The 18,540-nt window shown below is 41.3% G+C and overlaps 1 protein-coding gene across 4 annotated transcripts in view; it reads right to left on the reverse strand.

Moving 5' to 3' along the window:
- Positions 1 to 18,540, reverse strand: part of Faxc (failed axon connections homolog, metaxin like GST domain containing) — a 72,999-nt gene that overhangs the window by 29,371 nt on the left and 25,088 nt on the right. For all 4 annotated transcript variants that reach the window (XM_023564088.2, XM_063233285.1, XM_063233284.1 and 1 more), the window contains one exon: positions 16,922 to 17,145. In XM_023564088.2, the coding sequence (XP_023419856.2) occupies positions 16,922 to 17,145 (224 nt within the window). The remainder of the gene's footprint in view (positions 1 to 16,921; positions 17,146 to 18,540) is intronic.

Raw genomic sequence — 18,540 nt, forward strand, 5'->3', positions numbered from 1 at the left:
CAGGGAACATGAGTGAGAGAATAGCAGGCAAGGGAGGAGGCCCAAGATGGAGCCACAGTCCTTTTGTAACTGCACCTTAGAAGGCCCAGCCCACGGCTGCTATCATATTCTATTAGTTAGATACAAACCACTAAGTTTAGCCTACACTCAAGGAACGATGATTACACATAAAGACGCATGCCAAGAAGAAGGCCTCATCGTGGGCCGTCCTAAAGCCTGCCTCCTACAGGAAGGAAACGGCCTTACTTCCCAGAGCTACATAAAAGGGTTTGGAGGCTTAACATCATGATATTTGCAATTTACTCTAAAACACTCCATACACAGATGTGCACGCAAAGAGGAGGCAGATATGTCCAAATGCTAAATCTAGGTGGACTTAAAGCTGTTCATACTGTACTATTCCTCCACTTTTCTGTGTGTCTAAAATTCTTCATAATAAAAAAAGTCAAACTCACCTAGGCCTTTAAATTCTAGCAAGGAAAATCAGAGGTTAGACCACAAACACAAGGAGACCTCTCTTACCAATGACGTGGAAGAACTATACTTCTGGAGGTCAGCAAAAAACTAAATGCAAAATATCTCATTCAGGACTTGCCAAAACTTGTCCTCTGCCACCTTAAAAAACAAAACAAAACAAAAACCCTGAATATGAAAGTGGTGTTAAAGGGGGCCTTGCAATCGTTTTAGAGCAAGTTATTAAAATCTCTATTGTCCCCAAGCTCTCCCCATATAATATACCTCATCAAAAATATACAGATAAGAACTATATTAAAATATGTTCCCCACAAAAATGTCTTTGGAGCTGAGCTTTTATTTAGAAAAATGTTCACAAATGCATCTATTCAAAAGCACTATCAACAAGGAAATCTACTCTGCCATATGTAACACCCAAGCAAGAATCTTCCTGAACTCAAGCCAAGCAAAAGTTTGCTCTGATAGAAACACATCTGCTTCTTTTTCTTCATAATAAACACAAATTTGCCTCACACTTCTTTTTCTAACTTGGTTGCCAAAAGTTCAAAGTTAAATGTGTCAGAGGTGATGATTCTGATTGGCTCCTGAAAGTCTTGTGTTAATGTTGAATATATACATTGCTCGAAGAGAAGAAAGTGTCTAAGGAAGCAGAAAGAAGACTTGAGAATCTGCCACATTAAGCAAGGCCAGGGAAACGGCCTACGCCAAGGCAGAGCAGCTCGGGGTAGTTAGCAAATGGGGATAACACGGCACAGTTAAATAAAGGTCCACGTGGAGGAGAAGGAGGACAGAGGATGAGACAGGAACAGATTAAGGTTGTAAAGAAAAGGAGTTTAGATTTTAGCCTAAGAACTGAGGGGCTTTTGTTTGGACTTACATTTTAGATTAATCACTTTAGAATTATAAACCAAAACTAGAAATTTGAGGTTTTGGGGGCAGTTGGGGATTTGCTTTTCTTTTGGTCTGAGACAAGGTCTTGCTATGTATCATAGTTCAGGATGGCCTAGAACTCACTATGTAGTGGAGGCTGGCCTTGAACCCATGATGATCCTCCTGCCTCAGCCTCCCAAGTGCCAGAATCACGGGCATGCACCACCATGCTCAGCCAAGACTGGAACTGTGTATATCACCTAAGAAGCCGTAGCCATATCCAGCCAGAAGACATCAAGTACTGCTGCCATGGCTATGGGAAGAAGGAGGCGGAAGGTTAAGGTACAATTTGGTTAGCAGCCAGAGGATGAATTGCCTCCATCTGTTTAATAAGCAAGCATTTAAACCAAACATCCAGAGACCATCCTAGGCAAACCAGTTTCCCCAGTCACAATCCAGGACCAGCAATACTCAGAGTAATACTAATTGTAACTACACCTACCCCACACACCTGTGGTGAGAATTCATGAGAACAATTTCTATCTCAATTCTCATCAAACCTCTCTGAAAAACAGATGTTATTGTACAATCATGAAGACATATCAGTAGATATTTTGTAGGAAGTACATATTTATTTTATAGTAGACATTTTCTATTATATATTATACATATGTCCTATGTGTATATATAAAATGTAAATGTTCTACAAATGTTTGCTCTTATCATTATTACCTTGATGCAAGTCCAAGTTCTAGGTGCCTGGGATACAGAACAGACAAGCACTTGGAGTTCACCTCACAGAGTGGGATTTTGAATCATTCTTGGAGTTTACTCTGCATGGAGTGATTACCAATCAATCATTCAATAAGAAAATTTCAGCTAGTATTAAGTGCCATGTGGAGAAAGAAAGTAAGGTGATATGCTAGAGGGTGACTGTCACCTACATCAGACTAGATGGTCAAGGAAAAACCTCTCTGTGGAGGGGATATTTACATAGAGACACATGTGTCAAAAAGGACCTAGCAATACAAAGATCTGAAACAAAATAATTCAAGGCAAACAAAAAAAAAAAAAAAAAGCCCACAAACTAAGATACCTACAGGCTAAGGTCAGAATAAACATAATGTGTTTGTGAGGCAGAAAGAACACCAGCATGGGTGGTCCACGCCTGGCAGAGTGGTAAGAAACAAGACGGGGAAGCAGACAGGCCGGGCAGCAGGAGGCTGGAAGGCCTGGAAGGGGCAGTAATGCAGACGACATTACGATGGCCTGGCATCTAACCTGACCCAGTGATGGTGCCGCTCACTAAGAAAGGCCACGAGGGATGCTGGTTTGATGCGCTCTGTTGTGAGGTCTGCTGAATTTGGGCAGGCTGTAGATACCCAACTGAATAATTAGAAAACATCTACGATTCATGAGAAGGATTAGGACGGAAGCTAAATACGCTGAAGTATGAGATGTGAGACGACTAGAGAGGACAGGAGATGGAATCTGGAAACATCGTTATTCAAAGCACCTGAAGAAAACACACAGGACAGAAGGATCAGAGAGCTACAAAAGTGCTCAGCAGCCTCCGGCAGCCCCTCCTAAGACCCTTGACATCAAGGCCAAGCTGTGTGATTTACTAGCTGCACATCCCTGGGCAAGTTACCTTCCCAAGCCCGAATCTCCTCCTGGACAGGGACGCTATGAAAAGTCCGTAAGTATCTGAGAGGCGCTCAGAGCAGGGCCAGCATGAAACACAACCCTGCATGTCTGAGTAGGTGTTCTACTCAACAATCAGAGATCACCGGAAACTGCAACAGACTTGGGCCTCCTCCGGAGGTCTGGGGAATCTGGAGAGGTGAATGTGGGGGATGCGGCCTCCAGGGAGGAGAAGCCTCAGTCCCTTATACTCCAGTGTACCCAAGAATGCCTCTGTCATTAGCATCACACCATGGAAGAGAGGCTCCTTCGGTCAGAGATGAATTCCTCACATCCAAATGGCCAAAATAGAAGAAGATGATGAAGACAAAGACGAAGACGAAGAGGAAAGAGAAGAGGAAGAAGAGGAGGAGGAAGAAGAAGAAGGCTTGCAAGTGGTAGGGTGTTACTTACCCTTTCAAGAGCGATTCTAGCTGTTTTGTGAGCATCTGGGATGCAGAGGGGAGAGGCTGAGTCGGGATGCCTTGGCTGAGAGGTAAACGGGAAGTAAAGGAGAGAGCGAGGCCACGTTTTGAAAAGGCTTCCAGTGAAGCAAGAGACAGCCGCAGGGAGGCAGCATTTTAAAAGCCCGAGCAGATTCAGATGGTAAGCACAGCTGCCTGCAAAGGGACGAGGTCCTAGGAGAGGAAGGAATTTGTGTTCCAGAGCTGAAGAAGCACGGGGCTGGGATCGTCACAGTCTTGAGATGGGGCTGACCGGGCCCCTGGGCACTGCGGCTTGGGGAGGTGAGGCGCAGGGGATAGAAGGGACGAGGGAAGGAGTGGCATCCATGCTGGACTGAGTGGGAAGGAAACATGAACAGCGCTCAGCGAAGAGGCAGGAGTGGGGGAAGAGGCTGGGATTGGAGGGGCAGTGCGCCAGGGGGCGCTTGGCAGGCGCACACAGCAGCTGGCCTGCAGGGAGGCTGCTCGGTGGAGGGGGGGGGTCACTGCAGGGTTAGGACTGGGGGGGGCACAGGGTGCTGCAGGTGCCTGCAGTGAGGTTGGCACTGATGTGCCAGAGCACCCACCCACAGAAATTTGAAGACTCCAAGGGAGTCTGATGAAATATGAGCCTCAGACACCCTCAGAGACAAAGCTGTAAAATATAAATAGATAAATTACATTTTAAAGAAAACTTTAAGATTCAACAGAAAAAATAAAGGGTTGAGACAAATCACAGAAGAAACATAACTAGGAAAGTTAAAGAGCAAAACGTTTTTACAAAATAGAGCAATCTATTTACCAAGGGTAACCTTGGTAAATCTGTACATCTCTCTTGGAAAGCCTCATGGTGATGCTTAGGAACAGACTTGAAAACATTCGTTATCTATCACCCAATAATTTCACTCCTATGAGCTTAACATCAAATAAATAATCTCTCAGAAGTAACTATTGGGTTATCTGTGGTATCCAGAATTTTCAAATGATTCAATGAAATATTATACAGCTGTTACGGAAAAAAAATCTTTAAAATCAACATAAAATATTCAAAATTTGTTTTTAAAAAATAAATAGGATATGAATAGCCACGTACATCAAAAATGTTATTCTGCAAACATATGCATGTGGAAGATATGGGGAAATAAGCAGGTACTGAGTTAAGCTACAAAATTATGAGAGTATGTAAATTCCTTCCAGTTTTTAACATTTCGGTTTGGGGCTGCGGATTTAGCTCAGCGGCATAAGCACCTGCCTTGCAAGGAGGCAGTCGTGAGTTCAATCCCCGGTACCAATAAAAAAAAAAAATTAAAAAAACATTTTGGTTTGTTATCTTTTTAACATACATTAAATAATTTATAAATAAAAATACGTTGTATTTTAACTGACCCAATATATTAGAAAATACCAGATCAACACCTATCTATTCATTCTTCCTCCAATTTCATCCAAGTAATCAGTCCAACAGAACACAAATGGCAAGTACCATTGTATCTGGCAACATTTTGAGGGACCAAGTAGGGAGCCTTTCCATCCTATTCAACCCTAATGCATACATACATAAATAGCAAAAGGATGTGTACTGACAAAGATTTTTTTAAAGGCTATTGTCTACATGGGCTGTTTTGTGATTTTTTTGTTTATTTCTGTATAGTCACGCATGATGGATTAGAAACCTGAACTTGGAAGTGGAGGGGATGAGATATGGTCTTGCTATGTAGTTCAGGCTGGCCTTGAACTTGCTATGTAACTAAGGCTGGCCCAAACTCATGGCAATCCTCCTGCATTGGCCTCTAGAGTGCTGAGTTGCTGGTGTGCCCCACCACATCCAGCTTGAAAACCTGAAATTTAAACACAAAGCCAAAGTCACTTTTTTCAGAGGAAGAAAAGCTAGAACAATCCCTACATAAAAACCAGACTGAATCTGTCAGAATTATCAACCACTTTCTACTACTAAATCTGCCACAAAAATTTCTAAGAACTCGTTATTTATGAACATACATTTTATCTGCCTAAAAGTAATTTTTTGCAAGTATAATCAATATATTTTTACTGACTAAAAGAATAACAATGAAGGAAAAGAAATGAACCACAATTCTATGTCACAATGGCCTGGTCCCCAGGAGGACAGGGGCCCTGGTGGAGCACGATCTGTTCCTGGTTACTGACGAATCCCAAGGCCCTGCAGGCTGTACATGCCTCCTTCCCTTCAGAAGGCTGCAGTGCAGAAATGAGCAGAAAAGAAGTGGATGCTCTCGAGTATATGATCCGATCGTGCTCTGCACTAGGGAATAATAAGCAACTCAGAGTTATGAGTAAGACATAGACACCCTCAAGAGCAAATCACTTCCACTTCAGCTGGTGAGCACAAGATTCCAGCACGAATTTGTCAAAGCTTAGGTTCTTAATAGAATCCAGTAAATACAGGGAAAAATAGGATTTATGACTTCCATAAAGTCTAAGTAGTGCTCTTTGCATGGGACTTTAACAAACACCAGTGCAAACACAGAAGCCACACTGCTGCAGAAGGAAAGTTCTGTCACCAGCTGCACGGGCTTATGCCCACTCCCGAGCTCTTGACTTCATGCATCACTCTCACCTGTATAGGAGCTGCCTTCAGAAATGCGTAGGACTAGACTATCTTCAAGGTGTTGTTCAAAATAATGTCTACGCAAGCTTAAATACTGCATAGTTTCTCTCGTATATGAGAAATAAAGAACACAATAAGAAAACAGATAATAGGAAATAGAGAAGTAGATCTTTTTTCAAAAGGGAAGGGGATCAAAGATGAAGGGACGTTGAAGGCAGGGAGGGGATGAGACATGTTATGCACATGCATCTACCCCCAGAGATGCATGGAGTCATTACACACTGCAAACATGTACCAATAAGAAAGGGGAAAATAAAAGTAGTGTCTAAAATTCATCCATACCAAAAAACAAAAAAAACTCTGAAGTTTCTGACATGAGAAGAAGGAAAAGTCACACTAAGTACCAAACTGACTCTGCTGACAGCACTTCTGAACAAACCTGTAAAGCAGAGCTGGGCACGGTGGTGCACGCCTGTAACCCCAGCACTCAGGAGGCTTAGGCAGCAAGATCGTGGCGAGTTTGAGGCCAGCCTGGGGTACCAAATGAGCTCAAGGCCAACCTGAACTGCAGAGGAAGGCCTTGTCTCAAAAAGACAAGGAAAAAAAAAGAAAGAGAGAGAGACAGAGACAGAGAGAAAGATAGATACTGTAAAGCAGGCCTGATATGTTCTGAAACTGATCCCCTCCTTACACAGACCACACTGCTCTCTCTGCGTACCAAGGCCCAGAATCTTTAAGTGGCCCCTTCTTCAGCCCTACTTGCCTCCCAGCACAGAGGCTTCCACTCCTGACCTTCATCAGGCTATGGGCACATTTGAATCATTTGCTGAGTTTAAAAAGCATCTTTCCACAGGCCCTGATGTGGATGCTCCAAACTAACCAACCTGCCAGGGGCCTGGGCAGCCACATTTAAAAGTTCCCTGCTATCCACACTCTCAGGTGATTCCAAAGAGCTCCTGGCTGTGAGCCTCGGTTCTAGATGGGCCCGTGGTTTGGAGCGCTCTCAGAACCTGCCCTAGGGAACACTGTTCTGAGGTTCTGGAAAATTCCCTTTAGCATTTATTATTCATTATTTTATCTGTGAATCTTCTTATTTTAGCTTGTCTGACCTCTGCTCACAGTTCTCAGCATACCGTACGTGTGTAAAAATGTGCATAAACACAATCTACTGCTCTAACCTTTTCCCACTGCCAGCTCTGAAGACTCCACCACATCTCCTGGAAACCACCGTGTATGGCTGGCTACTGTGTCCCTGGCAGTGTCCAGCCAAGGCCTGGAAGCCATATGTAGAGGTGACCAGGCATTTCCATGAGACGCTGTTTGAGTAATATTAATTAAACAGAGTAGGAAGACCAGGAGTTAATGAAATAACCTATTCCCAAACTCTGCTAAAAATTCAATACATGAATCAAAACATCATACTGTATCTCATAAATATGTACAATGATTATATGTTAATTAAGAAGACAAAGAAAAATAGGTGTAGTGGTACATGTGCCAGCTACTCAGGAGGATGAGTCAGAAGGCTTGTATTCTCAAGGCCACCTCCTCAACCCAGTCTCAAAAGTGTTTAAAAAGGAGGGAGTATAGCCCATTACTCTGAGTTCAGTCCCCAGTACCACAAGACAGACAGACAGACAGACAGAATTTTGCTACTGTTCAAGTCAAAAGTCTTTTGAGAAAAAAAAAAAAAACCTCTTTAAGCAGAAAAAAAAAAATCTGCTGTACAAATGGAAGATTTGCATGGAGGCATACACATGTAATCCCAGCACTTAGGAGGCTGAGGCTGGAGGGTTGCCGCAAGTTCAAGGCCAGCCTGGGCCACACAGTGAATTCAAGGGTACTCTGGACTGTGGAGTGAGACCCTGTCTCAATAAATCAATTAATTAATTAAATAAAACAATAGGAAGACTCATTGTTCAAAATGTAAATTTAGAAGCTGGGGTATAGCTCATTGCTAGACCACTTGAAGTCTGGAGTTTGACACGCAGCACTGTCAAACAACAACAGAACAAAAATGCAGATTTAATAATAAGGATGTAGAACAAACAGATCATCAAAAAGACTGAATCTTCAGAAGACACAAATAACAAGCAGCCTACGCCTAAATTACAGTTCAAGAGAACACCAGAGCTAGTCACCCAATCTCTACCTCGGCCTCCATCTTATTTTATGACTTGGAAGAATGACTGGCTTTCTCTCTGGAAAATGAATATAAAATCATGAAACTATCAGAGCTGCAAACCCAGACACTACCTAGAAATGTCTCAACCACCTACAGCTTCCTCAGCTGTCATGATGGAAATAATCCAACCAACTGCATCTCAAGAACAAGCACCTCGAGCCACATCACGAGAGAAGCCTTCCCATTGTTAGACCGCTTTGTCTTAAAGTTCTGCCTTACCCTGACTTGCAATCTGTTCTCATTTCCCCCAAAAATTCACCTTCTCTGTCTTCTTGTCGCTATGGAGCTTGCTGTCTTCATCAACACCAAAGATACTATTCGTTTCTGATATTTCTGAAAAGCTAGTGTACAACCTTAACATTTCCCCTTGTCTAGACTACTCAGACCTGGTGTCTTCAAATTCCTCTAGAGAAACTGTTTTAACACCAACCAGCTTCCCCACCACCTCCTCTGGTACATACTACTATGGCCGTGTTATCTTATTCCACACTGAACATTATACTCCTTTTTCAAAAATGTTTACTGGATCCCTGTTGTGTACCAGGCATTTGGTCAGGCCACAGAAACAGAGGATGAGTCCACCTGACCTGCAGACTCCAGCTGAGGGTACATTCACACCAAACTATTACAAGAAAGCACCAGATGTTTCCAAATATGAAACATGGAAAACTTGCCTAAATCACTCCAGGAGAATGTTCTAGGTTTCATGAGGAAACAAATTTCAAGCTGAGATACTCTGCTTTATTTATATAGCTAAGTTTTTGTTTCTTTGATACCAGTAGTCCATCACACTGGAGATAGATGAAGATTAAAATTGCTCTGGCTAATGTTTCCTGAACAATTTCAAATAGGAGCGGTGACAGTGAACATCCTAGTCTTGTTTCTGATTTTAGAGTAAAAGCTTTCACCTTTTACCATTTAGTATGATGTTGGCTATTGGTTTGTTGTAGATGGCTCTTATTAGATTGAGATAAAGACCATCTATTCTAATTTTCTGAAGGGTATTTTAATCACAAGTGAGGGGCGAGGGATTTAGCTCAGCGGCATCAGCACCTGCCTTGCAAGCAGGTAGTCGTGAGTTCAATCCCTGGTATTGGTAAAAAAAATAAAATTTTTAAAAAATCACAAATGGGTGCTGGACTTTGTCAAGTGTTTTTCTGTATCATTAAGATGATCATATGACTTTTGTCCTTAGCTCTACATAGTATATTATATTTATTGCCTATGTTGAACCATCCCTTTATCCCTGCATCCCTGCAAGCCCAAGTAGGATGATTCCTACTTGGTCATGGTGTACAATATTCTTGATGATTTGTTGCATTCTGTTTGCCAGTATCTTAATGAGAATTTCTACATCTATGTTCATTAGGGAGATTGCCCTGTAGTTCTCTTTTTGGTTGAGTCTTTCTCTGGTTTTGGTATCAGGATAATACTTGCTTCCAGGAATGATTTTGGGAATATTACTTCCCTTTCAATTTCATTAAAGAGTTTGAGGAATAGTGGCATTAGATCTTCTCTAAATTCCTTGTAGGATTCAGCAGTGAATGCATCAGGACTTGGGCTTTTCTTTGTTTGTAGGGTTTTCATTACATCTTTAATTTCATTACTGATACTGGGTTATCTAGAATTTTTGTATCTTCTTGATTCAGCGTTAGTAATTCACATGTATTTGGGAATATGCTAAAGCATCACACCACAGCAATGTATGCACACCCATATTCATAGCAGCACAGTTTGTAATAGCTAAATCTTGGTAAAAATCCAAACACCCGTGATCTGAGGAATGGATAAACAGGATAGCGGTTTTTTTAAATATACAATACAGTGCTACTCAGCCATAATGTAGGATAAACTTGAGAATTCTGTAGGTATATGGATGTACCTTGTGCATACTTTTAAATGAAATAAACTGCACACATGTAAATATCGCACACTGTGAAAAACTGAAAATGCAAATACGAGCCAAAATGTACAGCAGACACGGTGAAACAGAAAGAAAATGTTCAAATGGGAAGCGGAGGTGGAGAAAAAGGACAAAAATAGTTTTTGTAAATAAGGAGTGGAGGAGGTATTGGAGGGAGGGGAGGAGAATGAGAAAAACAATCAAGATATATCACGTACAGGTACAAATTCTCTATGATGATTATGCCTATCTCAATTGTACCAATAAACCTAATTAATTTTTTAAAAGACTAAAATCTTTAAATGTTTTTCTATGTGTCTCCTCCCCTGGTACATGTGCAATTTGATGTTAAGGCCTAAATACAGAATTTGACACTTTTCCCTATTAGATTTCAACTTTTTAAAGGTGAAAGCTCTGATTCTTGATTCTTTCACCCAACTTCCACCAAAAGTCATCCGAAAACTATTGAGCATGCCTTTAAAGTTCCAAACAGGTCATTGAAAAAAAATACCAAACATGATAATGAAGTCAACAGCATTGGTCCAAGCAAGATTTCTAGGGGGAATATTTGTCAGTTAATTAAACTGTGAGGATATAGTTGTTCAACCAGCCAACAATCTACCCCTCGATCCAATCGAAGGGTTTTTGAGTGTTTCCCCTTTGGCAGAGAAAGCCCTCTGTCAAACAAAATGCAAAAGATTTCCAACAGGTAAATAACTAATAAAAGATCTGCTAGTGAAACAGGACGGGAGCGTTCAACCTGCTGCATGTCCTTTCCTGTCCCCAACCCACTCAGGGAAACTCGGGAAAGCATATGCGCCTACGATGCGCCTTGGAAAACCAGCCATCTTTCCAAGCAAAATGTCAAAAGAGACGGACGGTATGTAGTGGTTCAAAGAAACCGAGAGATGACCTACCCAACGAGCAAGTTAATCAGACACAATAGTTACCTTTTGGTATGATTTATCCATGATGAACCCACAGACAGTTCTCCAGTTAGAAATCTATTTAATGACTCATTTGATGTTTTGTTTTCATTATCAGAAACGACTTCTCCCTCCCTTTTGGAAATAAGAACAATTTCTCATCTCTATCTCCTGATATTTTTCTACTCTCATTGCTAGAAGATTTCAATAGAAGTCCCAAGATCATATAGAAAATTTTTCATATATTATGACATTGTTTGGGCTGAGAAGCCTGTGGGCTAGTAGATCATAAACTTCTTATGAGTAGATCATCCCATTTTCCTTTGTTTCCTAACAAACTAGCATAGTACCTAGTTAATTTTATGTAACAGATATAAATTAAAGTTCAAATAACTAAATTTCTTGTTGACCTGTTGGTTATTTAAAAACATAAAAGTGCTGTCTTACAACATGCTCAGCTAGTTTGGAGTTCAATTCAATTTACCTACATGGAAGAAAATTAGAAACTGAGACTTCAGACTTTGTACCTGTAGTTGCTTAGCTTTGTACTCTTAAAAAACAAAATAAAACAACGACAAAACTTGTACCTGCCTCAGGTGGTCTTGCACATGTAAGTGCAGCTGGTTCTCATCTTCTGATGCCATTGCATACAGTTCAGCTCTGCATAGCCATGTCTGAAGTACTGAAGTAGTGATCATTTCTTTAGGTATGTCAACGACCAATGGAATCTAGCTCCAGATAGCCCACAATCTCAACATAATTTATGAATTAATTTGTCTTTTCTCCACTTATAAGGCTGCCTTTATCTTAATGCTGCACCTCCTCTCAAGTGTTTGTCTCATAGGGACCTCAACTCACCATATTCATAACCAAAACACATGCTCTCCTGTCTTGTCTCATATTCCCCTCTGTGAATGGCCATTTCTACATTTTCGTTACTTCTTAGCTTTCTTCATCCCCACTCCCTGCCCCTACATACATATCAAATTACTAATTTTGTCAATTCTGTCTCTAAAATGTAACTCGAATCCATAATACTCTACCCAACTCTACACCATGGCTGTAGTCCACATACCATCTTGTCTTCCTGGACAGCGACAACGTCCTCCCGGGCCCCTTAGTACTTTCTTGGTTGCTTTAGCACAGTGGTGGCAAACCCATGGCACACGTGCTGCAGTGGGCTGTTTGTACCACCGAAAGCTTTCAAAGGCTTGCCACCCCTGCTCTAGCATATTAAACGTACACGTTCACGCCATCTCCCTGCCTTAAATTCTTAATGGTCTCATTTGCGTTTCAGGAAAAGAAAAAAAACCCACAGAAACATTAGATCTTGGTAGGCTATGTAGCTTCATCATGATCTTCTAAACATGCAGATGCTTTAATAAAACTATCAGTAACTTCTCCCATCCAGCAACCTGTTATGCACCCTGAGCCCAAGGCTTCAGCAGAGACCCAGAGAAGGAATTCAGGCCCAGCCTCAATGCATCCTTCACCTTCCAGACAAAAGAGGCCCCCGCAAAAGCTTTTTAATAACCCTTAGTTCTGGTGAACTTTATGAAACCTGATTTCCAAAAGCATCAAAATGCAACCTTGTATTTTACCTGGAGAAATCTGAGCACCATACGACAAGGTGTACAAACTATGAAAAGTGGTTGGCACATTTGGCGAAGAGAGCAGCTCTCCTGCTGCTGCTGCCACTCAGTGCGTCCCGTCCCTCAGGCCATGGCCTACAAGAACCTCACCTGCTTTGGACTCTGAGCTCATGGAAAGCAGCTCTCTATTCTCTTGGCATGCAAGACAAACAAAAGGGTTTGCAACACAGCATTAGCCTTTCCAAGATTCTGCCTAGATTTCCAAGCACACGTGCACCTTATTCTTTTATCTTTTCCCCTTCTGTGAGTTTCCCTGATGTTTCTTGAACAGCATCAGTACTTTGTTTCACAGCGAGTCTTCTCAGTCTGACGGTTTGGAACCCCAAGATATTTCTGGTGAAACGTGGGCTAAAAATTTTCTATTACTAGTCGCAAAATATTCTCTGAGAATATTTTAATCTATGATTTAACACTGAGCTGTGATCAGCCAAATATCTGTGTCACTGAAAACAAAAGTAGTCATTTTCTAAATCAAAACACGATCATTTTGACAAACCATACCCTGCTGTAAACACACCTGCTTCAGAAGGTGACATAAAGCAGGAAAGGACTGGCTTTACTGCCTCTAAAGAAAGTGTTACTTTGCAACCCTTTACTAAGTAGTCAATAAACTGATGTTTATTAAAATAGCCAACAGGTTTGAGTCTAAAATGTGCTGACACCAAGTCAACAAGAACTCTGAAAAACAAAGACACCTGAGCTATTTTCTGACTCAATCTGACACTTCAGACCAGCCAAAAGAAAAAGCACACTAAATTTTTAATTAGCCAAGAGAAGCTGGCTGGAAATCAGATTGCTTTCACTTATAAATCCCAAGTATCACCTGGCCCTCTCCAGGAGCAGGCCCTTCAGAGATCCTTTCTCTTAATACTTGTGCACTTCAGCTGAAGGCTAGAGTGTAAGTGTCCTAAGAAAGGGCACAATTTCAACTGACACACCTCAGGAAATCTACATTAATGGTAACACTCCATAGTCAAGTCTGTGTTCAGCTTCGAGAGGCCATCATATGCAATGCCTTTAAAAATTACATTGCACATCACATTTGAACTTGCCAGTTAAAGCTCTGATAACTTTAAGAAATGTTCTAAAGAAGTTATCCTGACATAATACGATTACTTCACTTTCAAGCACAATTTGTATGGAACTTCAGGGGAAGAGCCGGGGCAGAAAATAATCGGGGCCTTGAGTCTGACAACCGGGATTTGATTTCTGGTTTCACTTCTTACTGGTTGCATAACCATTGGCAAATCATCCCACCATTTCGCCCCTCGGTTTCCTTATCTGTCAAACATGGGTGATGCTGTCTGACTTTGCCTTGAATTCCATCTTCTAGTTATATTTTAATCCAGTATCAAATTGTCACATCTGATCTTTCCCTCACCCAAAAATGGACACAGCTGTACAATTTTTTTCATTCTATTTTATTTTCTATCTGCTTTGAATCTATACCTGAAACTTAGTGTTACTAAGAGAACAAATATTAAAAAAGGCAAAATGGGGATTTGCCTTGTGTTAGTTTTCCTGGCACCAAGTATGATACCAGCAAGTAGTAACTTAGGACAAAATATTTAACAACAGAAAAAATAAAATGTGGGAAAATGTATGTTATAAGTATACAAACATGATTCAAAATTATGCATAAAATATTAGAAAGTTATGCAGAATGGTAACTAGTCAGAAACAGTCTGTAAAATTACATTGATTTATTCCCCTTCTCCAACTACTTCAGAAAGAACCTTTACAATCTTCTGTTAACTAATAAATCTAAAAATCAAAAAATTTTGTCACAAATACATTTTATCAAATAATAATATTCCTAATGAAGTTCATACACAAAAGCTGAGAAAGTGACCACAGTAATATCTAACATTTATTCAGGTTTATGTTTCAAACTTTGTAGTAAGCATTTTACATGAAGTATTTCATTTGGTCTTCGTACTCTATGATACAGCGATCTCCCCTTACACCTCAATGAATATGCTCCAAAACTCCTAGTGGATACCAGAAGCCAGGGACAGAACCAAACCCTGCATATGCTATATTTTTCATTGGTATACATACATTGATATGCATATATATCAATGATAGAGTTTAATTTGTAAATTAGACATATTCAGACATTAACAACAGATCTTAGCAACTTCAGCATGGGAATTTTTCTTTCCATATTAAGCTGAACACTTGCACCCTTCTACTTAAAGGAAACACAGTACAGCTTCTCTTTGGCACACCCAGATTGCACTACTCTTTGGGGCCTAATTCAGCAAAATAAGGAGTAACTGAATGCAAGCGCTGTAATACCCTTCGCAGGGATCTGGCAGCCATGACTAATAGGCAGCTCTGGTGCAGCAGGGATGTGCTGGGCAAAGAGACGGTTCATGCCACGGGCTGGATGGAGCAGGAAGGTGAGAAATTTCATCATGTCACTCAGAGCAACAGGAAAGTTTACAGCGTGTGTGTTTATTTCTTGGATTTCCCATGTAATATTTTCAGACTTCAGTTAAGCACAGGCATCTGAAACTGCAGCAAATGAAACCGCAGATAAAGGGGAGCTCCTGCACTTGCAATATGTTCAGACCAGCTGTCCGTGATGCATCTCCCGCCCATCTCCCAAAAACTGGGGAGAAAGCACTGTCATTAAATGCTGAAGAAACACTGCCACATCGTTATTCCTGCTATCCCCTGGTTCTCTCATCCAGAAACACTCCTGAAAAGTGATGATCACTGCCCTCTGGCTAAGAAACCAACACTGCTACATTGTTAAAGATACGTAGCACTTTATTGGCATAATCTGTGCCATATCGCTGGGAACTCAGCTCCTTGCTTTTGGGAATCCCAAATACCCTGAGCTGGCACGGAAGGGAGGAATCAGAAACAGACAATGTCATTATTAAGGAGGAAACGATCCAGGCTGGGGATCAGGTATTTGAGGGCAAGAATCCAGTGTTAAGTTTCCAAAGGAATGAGCAAGGGAGGCTGATTCCACTCCTCTCTAAATCAAGCAGGCTCACATGGTCTCATGCAGCAAAACAACAAGAGGTCTAGACAGTGTCCACCCTTCAGGCTAGAGAGGTTGGAGGAACCCAGCCGGTTCCCAACCCCTTCAGACCATAACAAAAATAGCAAAGCCAGCCAAGAGACAGATGCGTGGCCAGGATTTGTCACCTACAGGCTGGTGTTGGAGGGAAGGGGCTGCAGCAAGGGACAATAAAGGGCCCATCAAACGAGGTCATTCTGCCACAGTCAGGTTGCAACCAGCACAGCCTCCAGTTGCTAGGACAGCAGGTGGGCTTCAACAGAGTGAATTCCAAACCCCACTTTCTAATGGAGGACAGATAGCTAACATGCTCCAGAACAGGGACAGAATAGGGACAAAGGCGAATCTGAAAATTACTGCCACTATAGGAGGCGGGAGGGGCGGGGGAGTCACCTGCAGACAAAATTAACATCCCCCCAAGGACAAATCACACAGAGTCTTGGCTCTGTATACATTAGTTGCCCCCACTTAAAGACTTCATTTCACATTTAAAAGGTCCTGAATTCAAGTGAGCGTCTTATTAACTGTCATAGCTTAGAATCAGAACTACAGCTCTAGCCACCTGGAACCAGCCAGGTGGCCAGGAACACGTCCACCCAAGGCTGCCTCCACACATGGCTCTCTTTGGGGTGCTTCTCAAACACAAGGAAGCTCACTGTGTGCAATGAGGACAAAACCAAGAGCTCAGACTTGCTAGGATACAAACAGAAATGGGAGGGATGAGAAACAGCAGGTGTTGCACACCCCTGAATACGTCAGAAGCAGCACGGCCAGCACATCCCTCAAGCGTTCCGCACTGTCAATGGGCGCACCGCCTAAGCACACATCCTGAGCAGATGTGTTCACAAGGTGGACCCTGACCCGGATGTAACTAGAAGAGCTTCCTTGCTCAAAATCACCCCTTTCTCACAGAACATCCCCAAATGCCAGCATCATTATAGTCAAAGTCCAGTGCTGAAGAACATTCCACATCCTACATTAGGAACAGTCTAATGCCAGTGATTAAATAGAAAGACACACGCTCCTGAAAATTAGGGGACTCAGTTAAATGGGGCGAATGTGGACGTGGACATAAAATAAACTTTATGTTAGCAAATCATCAGTGCTTTACTAGGCATGCAAAAAATAAGGAAATACAGAATAGAAGGCATGGCACCTTACCCAAAAGCCCTGCTAAAGACCGCATGTCCTTCTCCATCAGCATGTAAATCTCTTCCTCTGAGAAGCGGCCAATGCCGTGGCCATGCATCTCGCGCTTCACAATTCCTTTCGTTATGTGGCACACGACCCACCTCAGCAGGTTACTGAAGGGACCACCACCACTAAGAGAGAGCATCTTCCGGGTCTCATTGAGATTGTCCACCCACTGGCAATAAGCTAACGTCCTGGAATTGTGTGGAAACATGTTACTGCTGTGCATCAGGTATGTATCAGCTCCACAGAGCCACTTTTGAGTGAATCATTCACAATTTACATATTCTGAAGGAACAGAATAATTGCAGCTACAACAAAGAGCAATCTGCAAGGCAGATATCAAAGCAGGTGGCAGGTGATGCCTAGACTTCTGCACCTATGAGAGAAACGGTAAAAAACAATCCAGGTAACAATATCATATGTTCTACTCCACCAAAGCTCTACTGGCACCCACCCTCAAACTCCTCCTCCAAACATCCCTCAATGCCAGGCTTAGCCTTTGTTTTATGGAACCTACATAAAACAAGAAGAAACCTCCTGTAAAGTCTTTTGCTCAGGATGTGCATCCCCCACGGGAACACACGGAACCGTTTGGCAGTGACTTCCATAGGGACAGTTTCACAGGTCTGTACTTTGTACTAATTAAGCTACATGCTGTCTTATGTACTCTATGAATCTTATATTTCTCAATATAAAAAGATTTTTTAAAACTTTGTTTTGCCTTTGTGACAGAGGGCTAGGGAAAAGGTATACTTTTCCGTGTATATTATAAATTACATACAGTGTAAGTATTATGTAAATGACTTGCTCTCCTGAAAATTAGCTCTACCTCAGTGTGTTCTTCAGGATTTTAAAGTGAACACAGGCTGAGGCAGGAGGGTCAACCTGGGCTACATGGTGAGACTCAAAAAACCAAACAAAGGAACAAAAAAAAAAGACTGCAATTTTGACCATTTTACACAGCTCTGATTTTTAGAACTGTGATTTTTTTAGTTCTTCTCTAATTAATGAAAATAAGAAAGAAATGGGTGTCTCTAAATCTTTTAAAAACATTCCTGGTGTTTACTGCAAAGTCCTATAACCAATTTAACATACTCAATGCACTAAAACCATGATTATTTATGTTACCTTTTAAAAAGAACAGCCACAAATATTGTTAGAAATCTTCATGTAACTCTTTTTAGTAAGTTTTTAAAATAAAATATCAAGGAGTCAAGAAATAGATTTCGCTGAAAGTAGGAAAAAAGTACATGACAGTGGTAATTAGTGTGCACAGTTAAAAGCATTCAGTGGACCTTCTGATATAAAATATTGCACATTTATTATGATAAATTCTATATAAACATGAAAACAAATGCTTTTTTGCTTGTTTTTCTTTATACCTGCAGTAATTAAGGTGGCAATTTTCACACTGCATTAGAATAATTAAGCACTCTAATTCTAATTGTATTTTCACATGGCATTAAAACAATTGAGCACTCTGATTCTAGCTGCACAATTAAAAGATTATGTAATCTTCGATAACTTTGGAGGTCAATGGTCTGAGGATGAAACTAAATCATTCAATACCGAGTACAACCAATAAA

The sequence above is a fragment of the Cavia porcellus genome, unplaced genomic scaffold (genome assembly GCF_034190915.1).
Source record: "Cavia porcellus strain 051 isolate PalLab524CR breed Dunkin Hartley unplaced genomic scaffold, mCavPor4.1 scaffold_22, whole genome shotgun sequence".
Taxonomy (NCBI): domain Eukaryota; kingdom Metazoa; phylum Chordata; class Mammalia; order Rodentia; family Caviidae; genus Cavia; species Cavia porcellus.